Consider the following 16,404-nt stretch of genomic DNA (forward strand, 5'->3'; position numbering starts at 1 on the left):
ATCTTCTCGCGTATTTGGGGACAAAGGAGGAACGTTACACACACACACATATATATATATATATATATATATATATATATATAGTTGTTCTTAGTTGAATTAGAATTTTGGCGAGAAGCTTTAGTAGTGTCCCATTTAAAAGGAACATTAGAAGGAAGAGGAATATTGCGTTCGAGAGAGGACATATGCTGGCTATAAGAACGCTGCCCTTCCATAAGGGCTGCTGCGCTTATTGGCGGTGGCAGGGGCTCGGTTGAGGAAACAGTTTTTACATATGAGTGTTTGGGTGTTGCGGAATTTGGCTTAGGCTCACCGATAGGGAGAAGAAATTTGCTTTTAAGAAGAGTAGTGATTTCAAGCAATAAAGATTTCAGCTCACCTATTTCACTCTTAAGGCTAAACACCAGTGCTGGCAGGTCATTTAATAAAGGAACATTCTCCGTATGTGACAAAGTCGTGGAAATTAATAGAGGATTTTCCAGAACTTGGGGGGCTAAAGAGGAAAAGCGGTTAGAACAAGTAATTGTGGAGTATGTAACATTGTCGTTTGGTACTTCAGGATCAAGATGAGGTGCAGATAGAGAAGAAGAACTGCCAATATTAGTAGGGCCTTGGAGAGCTGATACCTGATGAGGTGAAGTAACAGTTTGCGGTTTGGGGGCAGTATACGAACTTGAAGTCAAAAACGGGATGAGGGTACCAGATTTCAGCTCCTTTCGTCGGACCCTCTCCTTATTATTTAAAATCTGTTCAACTTCTTCAATCAAATCATCTATTTCCTTGGCAACACAGTTGGTGTGTGGTAACGTGGCCTTATTAGTTTTAGGTATTTTAGGTTTTGCAGAGCCCAGTGCGGGGCTGCCTTACGCTTCCCCATTGAGGATTAGGGTTACAAAAACAATGCAAAAAGAGTTTTAAAAGTGCTTCCCAGCACTAAGTAGACTAGTGGCGTGCCTTAGGGCCCAGAGGGGGGGCCCAGCCCGGCCTCCGGTCTCTGACGGGCACGGATGGACCCGCCCTTGGCCCGGGCTTTGCCCGGGCGCGTCCCACGCAGCGGTGTTGCGCGGCGCGCTTTATAGCGCCCGCGATCAAGACAAAGTGGCCCCAGGTGGGGGGGGGAGCAGGCAGCAACAGCAGCAAGAGGGAGCCTGGGACTTGGAGTCCCACCAGGCTCTTTGGCAGCAACCAAAAAAATAAAGTGAATTACATTTAAATAAAGAATACCTGCCACTCACGCCACTAATGTAGCTTTTGGTGGCCTTCGATGGCCTGACTTGACGCGCTTGTAGGAGTGCGATGGTTACCATTTGTGCTAGCACTGTCACTCGCAGCGCTGGCGGGGGAAGTGGTCTCCTGAGAAGGGCCCCGCTACTTTGCTTTTTTTTACAAATTAAGCACTGCCCCAGACTAAGGGTCCCCTTTGTCTGCAACTCCAGCTCCCATTTAGCATCTCAGCAGTAAACCCCACCCACCTGATATGCTGCCAATCCAGTCTGTCGTTAAATGATTCTAGATAAACCTTTGGGTCATTGCTACATCTCATTTTTGAGAGAGAAAAAAAAAAAAGTGAATTCCTATCTAAGGCTAGAGAGTCCCTGTGGCTCACCATTTTAGGAGTGTTGTGCGTCTATTAGGACAAAAGAAAACAGGCGTTGGCAAAACCAACAGTCCAATTATTTAGCAAGGATATGCCACTTTTAAACGTGGCTGCTAAACTCTTGCAATAATAACTCCAAACAAAAGACAAATTCACATACAATTATACTAGAGCAATAAGGGTGGTCTTCCTAGAAGACAGATGTTCTTCGAACCAGTACAGAGGACACTTAGTTCTTATCCTCAGCACAGGAAAATAAGATTCTTATTGATGCGAATCAAATTTATTTTTAGCTCTAACAAACGAGCCTTAAAACAGTTTAAGTTTAAATTCACAACCATTAAAAAAAGGAAATGGAAAGAAAAAACATTAGCAAAGTAAAGTACTGGGGCTGCGTTTCACTTGAGATGGAGGTGCAGATGTGATCTGGAAAATTCCTTGATTTGCAGTACAAAGCAGCCAATGGGTGCAGTGGGCTGACCCAGGACCCGATGTCTGCACGGACAGGTCTATTTTTTTTAAATGAACTTTTAATACCGGGCTCTTGAGAGGCAGCTAAAGAGGTCTCTCAAGCAGACCTAAAAAGCTACGCCTTCAAAAAGATATTCTTTTGAGAAGTTGCACACATCGAGAAAAGGCTGGGATGGCATTCACACATGGGTGCAGCTGCATCAGACCATGTAATGAACATGCCGTTCAGGAGAAGAGAAGTGCATTAAACACCTGTGCTGAAGAGGAATGTGCTCAGAGAAGTTTAGACAAAGCAGGGACAAGCAATAACTATGGTAATCATGCGAGACAGCCTTGGTTAGAGAGAGGAAGCAGGCAGCCTCTCGCTCTGGGACCAGATGTGCCTTTACGAGCAGAGGGGATGGAGCAGGGAAGAGCTGCATCTTCTCAGAGTGGGGAGCGAAGCTAGGAGCAGAAGAGTGGTGAGGACAGCAGACGGCGGGGAGAGAGGTGCACATCAAGGAGGTGGTGCATGTGTGAAGAGCCTCCTCATCTGAGCAGTGAGTGGGGGTACCCCGGTGCACGAAGACCCACAGAGAACAGCCATAAAGAGGTCACAGGCCTCGGACAGGGCTTCACGAGGGCAAACTGTAGAGAAGGCAGACCTGTTGTGCCATTAGTTCTTAGCACACGCATGCGGTGTCCAGATTTACCCTTGGTCCAGATTTCTGCCATAAGTCTCTTTAAATGCATTTACTGCTCCTGTGCCTACCTGGTATGTGGCTGGGACAGACGTTCATGACTGTAAAGCTGCTCCACACTGTGAGGGACGTGTGGTCTGTCCAGCATTGTGAGTTTCCTCCAATTGACAGTGTGTGAGCCCAATTAAATGTTCCTCTTTTCAACAAGCTGTGCAGTAGTTGATAAGAGCAACACCCAAGGTGTAATCTCCAAGTGGTGAGGGGAGCTAGCGCCCCTTTCTTCCATGTTGGAGAAGGATGCATGCCTTCACGTCTGCACCTGTGGGAGACTGCCTGCTGGCAGCCCAGTAAAGGCCCACCCAGATCAGTCTAGAACTGGGGTTGCTGAAGAACCTCATGCGGGGGATTCGGCGACGAAAAGGGAGAGTTGGTAAAATAACACTTCATGACTGGAACAAAGGAGAGAGTGAATTGGAGAATACTTTATTTTGGAATACTGAACGATTTAAAAATAGACGGGTAAGAAGCGTCTCCCTTAGATGCGGTTATGGGAGGTGACGAATGTACAAAACTGAATGCAAGTTTTTTTTTTATGTTAGCAATTCATAATCCTATAACCTATTTAATGAAGGAAGAGTATGTGCCATGCAGGTGTTTTTTAAACATGAGTTTATTGATGAAGGGCTGGACCTATCAGCACACGACTCAAACAGCAGCTGCCAAGGGGGTGGACTGTCGTTGGTAACACTGGGCTCTGATCGCTCCAGGTCCAAAGCACAAAACACAGTAGGAACCATTGAGGACATGTGACAAGCTAAGTCACAGAAACTCATGCAGCACTACAAAGGTGGAACAAGGCTACAAGAGCGAGCAATTCATCTCCGGTGTCTACGAGGGGATCTCGCACTGAATGGAGTGGGCAATTCCAACCTCCTTGGGTTTAGTCCAGAGAGAAGCGTGGCGTTCAGCTTGTGAGCTCGGAACGAGTGCACCTTTAAGAGATGAATGAGTGAGTAAAATTTCTTAAACATGCGATTACCCGGTGGTGTCTTGGCATTAAGAATTAAAATATACTGGGGATACAACCGCTAAGAGGCAAGGCACATTAAAAAGAATACGAGAAAAGACAATATTTCAACTGTTTCTGAATGCTAGGAAAATTAGTTTGATTTCTAAGGTGAAATGGAAACTTATTCCACAGCTGACAGGTACTATAAACAAAGCTTTGCCCGCCTCAGGGTTTGTATATACTAGGGACTTGTACATGAAATAGTGCAGCTGATCTCAATTTTCTATTTGGCCGGTGCCACCTGATTTTTCCTGCAAGACAATTGAATCTGGTGCTGTGCAAGTCCTAAGAGATGGCTGAGTACCTGAGGTTCATTGTGAGGGATCAAGCGGTCAGGGCAGTGGGTGTTGCCCAGCCAAGGCCTGCTCCCAGGTGTCTTAGCTCAGCTCAAGATCTAGCAGCTGCGAGCTGCAGTTATCACGCTGCTAAGGAACAAGACCTCAGGAGGCAGCTTTCAGCTGTAACTTTGGGAGTGCTGGAGGCTGGGGCTACTTGGAGCCTGAAGATTCCCTTGGAGCAGAAGTCAACAGACCTTGGTTGCTGCAAGAGCCGTGGTGCACAGGAGTACTGTCCTGCAAGGAGAGGCAAGGGCTCATTGTCTCCCAATTTGGAAAGAGGTCAGAGAGGACCAAGAGGACCACTCGGAACCACAGCCTATGTTGGATGATCCATGCAGTTCCTGTGGAGAACAGATCCCAGCAGCCGGACATCGTTGCCTTAGGTGTCTGCAGATGCAGGGGAGTGACTCCTTCACTCCAAGGGAGATTCCTTCTTGCTTCTTTGGTGCAGCTGAAGTCTGGCAGACCCCAGAGGATGCACAGCCAAGGAAATGTTCCAATTACTGGAAGGAGTCGAAGAAACAATGTTGCAAGGCGAGGTCATCTCGGTTTTGCAGTCTTGTTTGGTTCCTGTGACGTCCACCAGCGGTTCCGGTGGCCAGGAGCAGAAGAGGTCGCTGCAAAGGAGTTCTAGTGGAGTCTTGCACGTGAAACCTGGGGATCTACCAGCAAGGGAATCCCTAAATAGCCCTAACAGGGGGCTTAGTCACTCTGCAGAGTGATCACCTATCAGAGGGGGTCACTGACATCAGTCACCGGTCCTGACCAACCAGATGCTCCCAGGGGCCTCTGCACATGTTGTTTTCCAGATGGCAGAGACAAGTGGCCACCTGGAGGAGCTCTGGGCACCACCCCTGGGAGGTGATGGATAGGGGAGTGGACACTTCCCTTTCCTTTGTGTGCTTTTGCGCCAGAGCAGGGACCCGGAGTCCTTGGACTGGTGCAAACCGGAGTATGCAAGGAGGGAACTAAATGTGCCCTTCAAAGCAAGCCGGTGGCTTGGGGAGGCTACCCCTCCCAAGCCTGTAACACCTATTTCCAAGGGAGAGGGTGCTGCCTCCCTCTCCCACAGGAAATCCTTTGCTCCCCTCCTGCTGAACTGTTCAAGCAGCAGGAGGGGAGAAACCTGTCTGAGGGGCTGCAGCAGCGTGGGCTGCCCACAAACCCTGTAAGACTGGTAGTGGCAATACTGGGGGGTCTTCTAAGGAGCCCCCAGAGTGCATGGAATCATGCCACCAATACTGGCATTAGTATTGGGGTATGATTCCAACACGTTTGATACCAAACATGCCTAGGGTCGGAGTTACCATTATGTAGCTGGACCACATGAGTGACCTGTGGCCAGTACACGGGTAAAATGGCTTCCCAGGAACCTGCACCCTACCCTCTGGGCTAGGAGAGCCTACCATAGGTGTGACTTATAGTGACCTAGTGCAGTGACTAACAGTGAAAGGGTGCATGCACCTTTTTACGCAGGCTGCCAGGGCAGGCCTGTAAACACAGTTTGCATGGGCTCCCATGGGTGGCATAATACATGCTGCAGCACATGGGGGACCGCTGGTGTACCAATACCCTGGGTACCTAAGTACCATATATTAGTAACTTACGGGCTACACCAGAATGCCAATTGTGGAGTGTTAAGGGTACCAAAGCAACCAAATTTAGAGGAGAGAGCACAATCAAAGGGGGTCCTGATTAGCAGGATCCCAATGAAAACAGTCTAAGCACACTGACAGACAGGAAGAAAGTGAGGGTAACCATGCCAAAACTAGTGACTTTCCTACAGTATCTAGTAATATTAGCTACTGGCAGACAGATGCTCTTGGATGGTATCTAGTCAGACTAGCTGCTGGCAAACAGTTGCTCTAGGATGGTATCTAGTCAGACTAGCCACTGGCAGTATCTCTCGGATGGTATCTAGTCACACTAGCTGCCAGCAGATAGTCACACTTGGATGGTATCTAGTCAGACTAGTTACTGGCAGTCACCCTCGGATGGCATCTATTGAGACTAGCTACTGGCAGAGTCTCTCTTGGACGGTATCTAGGCAGACTAGCTGCTAGCAGACAGTTGCCCTCGGATGGTGTCTAGTCAGATGAGCTACTGGCAGACAGTCGCCATCAGGTGGTATCTAGTCAAGACTGATTGCAGGCAGACAGTCACTCTTGGATGGTATCTAGTCAGACTAGCTGCTTTTGAGGGAGGAGACAGTGGCTCTTGGATGGTATCTAGTCAGACTAGATGCTGGTGGAGAGCGGCTCTTGGGTGGCATCTAGTTAGGCTAGCAGCTGGGGAGGGGATGGGGGGGGAGGAACAGTCGCTTTTGATGCTATCTAATCAGATAAGCTGCCGGCAGAGAGTAGCTCTTCGATGGTATCTACTCAGACTAGCTGCTGACAGACAGTCGCTCTTGGATGATGCTTAGTCTGACAGGCAGCTGACACAAAGCACATTCAAGAGGGTATCTAGCCAGAAGGCCTACTACCACTCAAAAAGGCCCAGAGTGTACCAGAACAGCAAGCAACAGGCACCTGATGCCCCAAACAATAGCTCCACATGAATTCCCCTTATTTCACCCAGTACAACCCCTTCTAGCCCATACCACAACTCCCAAACAGGAAGGCCATTGCTCACTTACCTGTAGAGGCTCCAGACTAGTGCCAGGCTGTCTTTGGCCCCAGACAAGAAGTGGCTGCTGTCATCAGTGAAACAGAGGCAAGTGAGGTCCTGGTAGTGTCTGCTCAGAATGGCCAGGAGCGCTCCGGAAGAGACCTGCGTGAAGGACAGAAGGATGCACATGAATAGGGTATTGCTGCAGGTCCAGAGGTAGGCGCTGAAGGACAGCACAGGAATATCCGGCTCATTTATGCCATCACAGTACAGTACTCAGGAAGCCAGACTGCCCAGCAGGGGTCCTTTTTATTCCAAATTGATAAATGGGACTGGAATCTGAATAAGCGAAAACTGTAGTATGAGAAAAGAAAACATCTGTGTGGATGACCTGGTACTTCCAGCTCCGCGTATTACATGTGCTGCATTACCACACACTCAGGAAGCCACCAATCCTTCGATCCATCAACATCACAACACTGGAGACCATCACTGGGCCAATCCAAGGCCCCCTCAGCTCAGCACACTGCTGGGGACGTGTCCCTTGCTAATCCCATTAGCACTGAACTCAGCAAAATGGAGGGTGTGTCCCCCTCTGCCGCAGACCGCACACTGCGAGTCCCTCCAAAAAACTCACATGCGCACGGCACACTTTAGGGTTTCTGTACCTCTGCTACCCTCAGAAAACACTCATCTCAGCACACTGCAGGGTACGAGTCCCTCTGCTAATCTCAGCCACGCTCAGTCCCTCTGTTAATGCCAGCCGGCACTCCTCATCTCAGCACACTGCAGGGTACGAGTCCCTCTGCTAATCTCAGCCACGCTCAGTCCCTCTGTTAATGTCAGCACTACTCAGCTCAACACACTGCAGGGTATGAGTCCCTCTGCTAATCTCAGCCACGCTCAGTCCCTCTGTTAATGCCGGCACTACTCATCTCAGCACACTGCAGGGTATGAGTCCCTCTGCTAATCTCAGCCACGCCCAGCCCCTCTGTTAATGTCGGCACTACTCATCTCAGCACACTGCAGGGTACGAGTCCCTCTGCTAATCTCAGCCACGCTCAGTCCCTCTGTTATGCCAGAAATACTCAGCTCAACACACTGCAGGGTACGAGTCCCTCTGCTAATCTCAGCCACGCTCAGTCCCTCTGTTAATGCCGGCACTACTCATCTCAGCACACTGCAGGGTACGAGTCCCTCTGCTAATCTCAGCCACGCTCAGTCCCTCTGCTAATGCCGGCACTACTCATCTCAGCACACTGCAGGGTACGAGTCCCTCTGCTAATCTCAGCCACGCTCAGTCCCTCTGCTAATGCCGGCACTACTCATCTCAGCACACTGCAGGGTACGAGTCCCTCTGCTAATCTCAGCCACGCTCAGTCCCTCTGTTAATGCCAGCCGGCACTCCTCATCTCAGCACACTGCAGGGTACGAGTCCCTCTGCTAATCTCAGCCACGCTCAGTCCCTCTGTTAATGTCAGCACTACTCAGCTCAACACACTGCAGGGTACGAGTCCCTCTGCTAATCTCAGCCACGCTCAGTCCCTCTGTTAATGTCAGCACTACTCAGCTCAACACACTGCAGGGTACGAGTCCCTCTGCTAATCTCAGCCACGCTCAGTCCCTCTGTTAATGCCAGCTGGCACTCCTCATCTCAGCACACTGCAGGGTACGAGTCCCTCTGCTAATCTCAGCCACGCCCAGTCCCTCTGTTAATGTCGGCACTACTCATCTAAGCACACTGCAGGGTACGAGTCCCTCTGCTAATCTCAGCCACGCTCAGTCCCTCTGTTAATGCCAGCCGGCACTCCTCATCTCAGCACACTGCAGGGTACGAGTCCCTCTGCTAATCTCAGCCACGCTCAGTCCCTCTGTTAATGTCAGCACTACTCAGCTCAGCACACTGCAGGGTACGAGTCCCTCTGCTAATCTCAGCCACGCTCAGTCCCTCTGTTATGCCAGCACTACTCAGCTCAACACACTGCAGGGTACGAGTCCCTCTGCTAATCTCAGCCACGCTCAGTCCCTCTGTAAATGCCGGCACTACTCATCTCAGCACACTGCAGGGTACGAGTCCCTCTGCTAATCTCAGCCACGCTCAGTCCCTCTGCTAATGCCAGCACTACTCATCTCAGCACACTGCAGGGTACAAGTCCCTCTGCTAATCTCAGCCACGCTCAGTCCCTCTGCTAATGCCGGCACTACTCATCTCAGCACACTGCAGGGTACGAGTCCCTCTGCTAATCTCAGCCACGCTCAGTCCCTCTGTTAATGCCGGCACTACTCATCTCAGCACACTGCAGGGTACGAGTCCCTCTGCTAATCTCAGCCACGCTCAGTCTCTCTGCTAATGCCGGCACTACTCATCTCAGCACACTGCAGGGTACGAGTCCCTCTGCTAATCTCAGCCACGCTCAGTCCCTCTGTTAATGCCGGCACTACTCATCTCAGCACACTGCAGGGTACGAGTCCCTCTGCTAATCTCAGCCACGCTCAGTCCCTCTGTTAATGTCGGCACTACTCATCTCCGCACACTGCAGGGTATGAGTCCCTCTGCTAATCTGAGCCACGCTCAGTCCCTCTGTTAATGTCAGCACTACTCATCTCAGCACAATGCAGAGTCTGAGTCCCTCCCCCTCCACCTTCTGGAATCTTCAGGAATCCACACAACATTCCTACCACCAGCATTGTTGCATCTAGATCGATAAAAATTCTGCCCCACTTGTCAACCTAAAAAATTTTTTTTCCTCAAACTGCCCTTTTGGACCCGCTTTGGTTCCCCCTCAATTTTGGCATCTTTTTGGCTCTTCCCCGTCACAAGCACTTGGCCCGCCTACACAAGTGAGGCATCATTTTTTTCAGGAGACTGAGGGGAACGTTGGGTGGTAGGAAATTTGTACCGGAGCAGTGATCCCACACAGAAATGTGGGAAAAATTAGATTTTTTTTTTTTTAAATCTAAATTTGAGGTTTGCTGAGGATTCTGGGTAAGAAAACATTGGGGGATCCACGCAAGTCACACCTCCCTGGGGTTTTCAGAAAAGTCTGGGCTTGGTAGGTTTCCCTAGATGGCTGCTGAGCCCAGGACCAAAATCACAGGTGTCCCCCCATGCAAAAAACAGGTAGTTTTGTATTTGATAATTTTGATGTGTACACGTAGTGTTTTGGGGCTTTTCCTGTTGTGTCTATAAGCCTAACCACACATGTGAGGTACCATTTTTATCAGGAGACTTGTGGGAACGCTGGGTGGAAGGAAGTTTGTGGCTCCCCTCAAATTCCAGAACTTTGCAGCACCGAAATGCGAGGAAAATGGGTTTTTTTGCTACATTTTGAGGTTTTTAAGGGATTCTGGGTAATAGAACATGGTGAGAGCGTCACAAGTTACCCCATCCTGGGTTCCCCTAGGTGTCTAGTTTTCAGAAATGTTTGCTGGGTTTTTCCTAGGTGCCAGATGAGCTAGAGGTCAAAATCCATAGCTATGCACTTTGCAAAAAACAGGTCAGTTTTTTGAGGTGCAAATGTGGTGTCCATGTTGTGTTTTGGGGCATTTCTTGTTGCGGGCACTAGGCCTACCCACACAAGTGAGGTACCATTTTTATCGGGAGGCTTGGTGGGGGGAGGCGACGGAGGAGTGCTGGGTGGAATTGAAATTTGTGGCTCCTCTCAGATTCCAGAACTTCGCAGCATCGAAATGTGAGGAAAAGGTTTTTTTTGCCAACTTTTGAAGTTTGCAAAAGATTCTGGGTAACAGAACCTGGTGAAAGCCCCACAAGTCACCCCATCCTGGATTCCCCTGCGTGACTAGTTTTGAAAAATGCACAGGTTTGGTAGGTTTCCCTAGGTGCCGGCTGAGGTAGGGGCCAAAATCCACAGCTAGGTACTTTCCAAAAAACATGTCAGATTTCAATGTAAAAATGTGATGTGTCCATCTTGCGTTTCCTGTCGCAGGCATTAGGCCTACCCAAGCAAGTGAGGTACCATTTTTATCAGGAGATTTGGGGGAACACAGAATAGAAGGAGTGTTATTGCCCCTTGTTTTTCTCTACATTTTTTCCTTCCAAATGTAAGGCAGTGTGTAAAAAAGGTGTCTATATGAGAAATGCCCTGTAATTCACATGCTAGTATGGGCACCCCGGAATTCAGAGATGTGAAATAACCACTGCTTCTCAACACCTTATCTTGTGCCCATTTTGGAAATACAAAGGTTTCCATGATAACTATTTTTGACTCTATATTTCACCAAATTAATTGCTGTATACCCGGTATACAATGAAAACCCATTGCAAGGTACAGCTCCTTTATTGGCTATGGGTACCTAGGGTTCTTGATGGACCTACAAGCCCTACATATATCCCTGCAACCAGAAGAGACCAGGAGACGTAACGATATACTGCTTTAAAAAATGTGCCATAGCTGGAAAATGTTATAGAAGAAAACGTGGCAGAAATGGCTCTTTTTGTCACCTCAATTTAAATTTTTATTTTAGCTGTTACTTTCTGTACGAAAAGATTGAAGGATCTACACAAATGACCCCTTGCTGAATTCAGAATTTTGTCTTCTTTTAGCTGTCCGGGATCCAGCATTGGCTGAAGGAGGCTGAAAGCAAAAAAAAAATAGTAAAAATGGGGTATGTCCCAGTAAAATGCCCAATTGTGTTGAAAAATTGGGTTTTCCGATTCAAGTCTGCCTGTTCCTGAAAGCTGGGAAGAGGGTGATTTTAGCACTGCAAACCATCTGTTGATGCCATTTTCAAAGAAAACAAACAAAAGCTTTCTTCGGCAGCCCTTTTTTCCCATTTTTTTTTTTTAACAAAATTTTAGCTGTATTTTGGCTAATTTCTTGGTCTCCTTCAGGAGAACCAACAAACTACAGACGCCACTTTATTCACATGTGAGCAGCACATCTTCGTTCACCCCAGTCTCCATGGATTAATATTGAGCACCTGACTCCGAATTTGACCTCTGCCCACGGACGCCCCTGTGCCGCTGTGGATGAACGCTTGGTACCAATTTGAACATTGCCTGGTGTTCACCTAAAACCCTGAAGACAGGATTTGCAAAACTGCATTCTTTTTTTTCTCCAATAGGTTCACATTGTTGAACTGAAAAATTGCACTCTAAGTGTTGATTTTGGAAACTGCAAAGTATTTATACTTGTAAATCTATTTAACTGATTACGAAGTTCTTGGGTTTAAGCATATATTAAAAGGAATGCTATTTTTCTAAATTGGTCTCGGATTTATTCTTTGAGCGTGTCTCTGATTTATTGCCTCTGTGAAAACAACAAATGCTTAGCACTACCCTCTTATAAGCTCGACCACACTACCACAAAGAAAGCATTAGTCCTATCTACTTTTGCCTCTGCAATACTAATTAGGGATCCACTGAACTCTCTGTACAGTGTGAATCATTTTAGTGCACTGAATAAAAAGCCCGCTCCCTGCATTAGTGGAAGATCGGCGGGATCTGCAACTTTGCATTTCATGATACCACTTGGCCAATAAGTGACTACACGAGTAAATCTGAAAATTGCCTTTAATTAAAATTTATTTTTTGAATTAGGTATTTTTCCAAATACTTAAAAGTACTGTTAGAGCCCTGGTTAGGTGCCTATAGTTTAACAGGGAAACTTCAAAACTTACTGTAGTTAGGACTGTAAAAACTGTTTTAGGCATTTTTGTCTAACTCAAAAAGGTCCCAACTTAAGTAAAATAATGCATACCTCAAAGGGCACGATAGTGGAACTTCAGCTCAAACACAGAAAGGGACCCTCCTCAACTTGAAATACATGAATCTGTACCCCAAGTGTCTAGGACACCTCTCTCTGGCGAGGATGGCTCAGGTTCCTCAGGATCCAGAGATAGAATGTGTGGGAAGTTGGCTCTGTATATACTATATCAAAATGCGATTTAGTGTGCACAGAGTCCAGGGGTTCCCCAGAGGCTTGACAGAGGCAATAATAGATCATACTAATGCTCTATCCGTGGTAGTGTAGTCGAGCAGATAGGCTTATCGGAGGGTAGTGCAAAGCATTTGTTGTACACACAAGTAATAAGTGAGGACGCACACTCGTTGACTTAACTCCAGACCAATGGTTTTTATATAGCAAAAATATATTTTCTTAATTTATTTCTAGAAAATAAATAAGTATTCCACATATGTATCAACACCACTTTGATTAGAATTGACAAGTTATACAGTTTTTGAATAAACGGCAATAATCTGTTTTAAAAGTTGACAGTGAAATTTTCACAAAAGTTCCCGGGGGAAAAAAGTTAGTACGATCTACAGATAAGTACAAGACTTACAGTTCCAATCTCCTGGAGTTAGGCAGTCCACAGGTTGGGGTTCAAGTTAACCTCAAACTCACACCACCAGCAACACAGTGTCGGCCGGGTGCAGAGGTCAAAGATGAGGCAAATTTAACATGGGTTCCTGTGGAGACTGGGGGCACTCGGAATCAGGCCTGCTTGCATGTAAGTACCCACATCTTCGGAGGGCAGACCTGGGAGGGTTTAAGGAGCATTTGGGGGGGGGAGGGGGCTGGTGGATTGGGTTACAGGTTAGCACCAAACACACACCCTCAGCGCCACAGGGGTGGCCGGGTGCAAACACAGCATTGGGCTCCCAATGCTTTCCTATGAGAGGACCCTCGGGTCACTTAGATGCTGCAGGCTGGGTCCAGGGGGTCAGTTCCAGAAAACCACAGGCTGAACAAGCAGGAGGGCAACCGGCTGAACGTTGCTGCACCGGAGGTCGGGATCCCCAAGACCAGGAGGCCATGGGTGTAGTGTACCTTTTGGCGTTGGATATCTTTGCCAGTGCTGACGCAGTCAAGGGGGTCCTCTGGATTCACACAGCAGGAGTCATCGTGGAGGACAGGAGAGATCAACCCAGGGTGGGCACTTGCTCAGAATCATCTGGGGATCCTCTAGTCGTTTGGGTCACCTGGCCACGGGCGCCTGGTGCAGAGTGGTCAGGATCCGAGGAGGCTCTGGAGTCCTTAGGGGTTGCTTCTTCTTGGACAGATCCGCTGTCCACTGGAGTTCTTTGTTTTCTGTGGTGCAGGCAGTCCTCTGGAGGCTTGGCAGAGGTCACTGGACCCACTGGACGTGTTGCTTTCTTTTACAGGGCTTTTAAAGCAGGAAACAGGCCGGTAGGTCTGGTGCCAAGTCAGTTTTCATCTTCCTTCTTCTCTGCTGGGGTGTCAACTTAGCAGTTCATCTTTCTTCTTGTGAGGTCGCCAGGAATCTGATGAGCTAGGTTCAAGGGAGCCCTTAAATACTAGATTTAGGGGTGTTACAGGAGTCACAGGGCAGTGGCCAATGGCTACTTTCCCCGAGGATGGCTACACCCTTCCTGTGCCCAATCCCTTTGGGGAGGGGGCACATTCCTAACCCTATTAGTCCCTGTCCTCCACACCACGATGGAAGAGTCTGATGGAAGGAGGTCAATTCAGCTGTGGACACCTTAAGAGTGATCCCAGCTGAAGTGGTCACTACTCCTTGTTTTTTTTTTTAAGTTTCCCACCTAACTTGCTGCAAAAAGTGGGACATTGTACGGGGCGCGGGCACCTCCACTAGCTGAAGTGCCCTTGGGCACTTTAACAGGAGGTCTGAGCCTTTGAGGCTCACCGCCAGGTGTTACAGTTCCTGCAGGGGGAGGTGTGAAGCACCCCCACTCAGTGCAGGCTTTGTTCCTGGCCTCAGAGAGCACAAAGGCTCTCATCCCATGAGGTCAGAAACATATCTGCTAGTGGCAGGCTGGCACAGACTAGTCAGCCCTACACTAGAAGATTGGGTAAAATAAAGGGGGCATCTGTAAGATGCCCTCTGTGTGCTTTTTAGAATAATTCCAACACTGGCATTAGTGTGGGGTTATTGTGCTGAGAAGTTTGATACCAAACATCATAGCCTTCAGTCAAGCCATCACGGAGCTGTAGCGTTTGTCTTGAAAAAACTCCCAGATCATATACTTGATATGGCTACCCTGCACTTACAATGTCTAAGAATAGACAGACACTGTAGGGGCATATTGCTCAGGCAGCTATGCCCTCACCTGTGGTATAGTGCACCCTGCCTTAGGGCTGTAAGGCCTGCTAGAGGGGTGACTTACCTATGCCACAGGCAGTATTTTGTGGGCATGGCATCCTGAGGGGTATGCCATGTCGACTTTGCCTTTTTCTCCCCACCAGCATACACAGGCTGCATAGGCAGTGTGCATGTGTTAGGTGAGGGGTCCCTTAGGGTAACACAACATATGCTGCAGCCCTTAGGGACCTTCCCTGGTCACAGGGCCCTTGGTACCACTGGTACCTTTTACAAGGGAATTATCTGTGTGCCAGGGGTGTGCCAATTGCGGAAACAACAGTACATTTTTAGTGAAAGAACACTGGTGCTGGGGCGTGGTTAGCAGGGTCCCGGCACACTTCTCAGTCAAGTCAGCATCAGTATCAGGCAAAAAGTGGGGAAACACTAGGGCCAGTTTCCTACAGAAGCTCTGAGGAAGATTCTCTCTTAGATAGTCTAGCTAAGAGACTGGACCTGGGACACAGGATCTTAGCTATAGAAAGGGAAAGAACAGAAATGGGTTAAGCACCCATGAATAGAGATGGCAATATCATAAGGAAGGAAAGCGCAGGGACAGACTCCTCGCACTGAATGAGGCAGATGCAACATCCTGTGATCTCATGAAGGCTACCCTGATTGATGGTTTTGGGTTGGCTCCGGATGAGTACAAAATCAAATTCAGGGAGACTCGACAAAACCACAGTCAATCCTGGGTTTATTTTGTGGACTTTTCAGTAAAAACTCTAGGCAGCCGGTGTAGGAAGTTGGCTCTGTATATACTGTAAGGAAATGCCTCCTTGGCATGGTTACCCCCTGACTTTTTGCCTTTGCTGATGCCAAGTTATGATTTGAAAGTGTGCTGAGGCCTGCTAACCAGGCCCCAGCACCAGTGTTCTTTCCCTAAACTGTACCTTTGCCTCCACAATTGGCACACCCTGGCATCCAGGTAAGTCCCTTGTAACGGGTACTCCTGGTACCAAGGGCCCTGATGCCAGGGAAGGTCTCTAAGGGCTGCAGCATATCTTATGCCACCCTGGGGACCCCTCACTCAGCACATGCACACTGCCTCACAGCTTGTGTGTGCTGGTGGGGAGAAAAAGACTAAGTCGACATGGCACTCCCCTCAGGGTGCCATGCCAACCTCACACTGCCTGTGGCATAGATAAGTCACCCCTCTAGCAGACCTTACAGCCCTAAGGCAGGGTGCACTATACCACAGGTGACGGCATAGGTGCATGAGCCCTATGCCCCTACAGTGTCTACGCAAAACCTTAGACATTGTAAGTGCAGGGTAGCCATAAGAGTATATGGTCTGGGAGTCTGTCATGCACGAACTCCACAGCACCATAATGGCTACACTGAAAACTGTGAAGTTTGGTATCAAACTTCTCAGCACAATAAATGCACACTGATGCCAGTGTACATTTTATTGTAACATACACCCCAGAGGGCACCTTAGAGGTGCCCCCTGAAACCTTAACCGACTACCCGTGTAGGCTGACTGGTTTTAGCAGCCTGCCACACACCAGACATGTTGCTGGCCACATGGGGAGAGTGCCTTTGTCACTCTGT

The 16,404-nt window shown here is 48.4% G+C and overlaps 1 protein-coding gene across 1 annotated transcript in view; it reads right to left on the reverse strand.

Annotated features, from left to right (window-relative positions):
* Positions 1-16,404, reverse strand: part of WDR18 (WD repeat domain 18) — a 159,866-nt gene that overhangs the window by 74,295 nt on the left and 69,167 nt on the right. Inside the window, exon 3 of the mRNA XM_069216405.1 lies at positions 6,794-6,927. Within this exon, the coding sequence (XP_069072506.1) occupies positions 6,794-6,927 (134 nt within the window). The remainder of the gene's footprint in view (positions 1-6,793; positions 6,928-16,404) is intronic.

This window comes from Pleurodeles waltl, chromosome 12 (genome assembly GCF_031143425.1).
Source record: "Pleurodeles waltl isolate 20211129_DDA chromosome 12, aPleWal1.hap1.20221129, whole genome shotgun sequence".
Classification (NCBI taxonomy): domain Eukaryota; kingdom Metazoa; phylum Chordata; class Amphibia; order Caudata; family Salamandridae; genus Pleurodeles; species Pleurodeles waltl.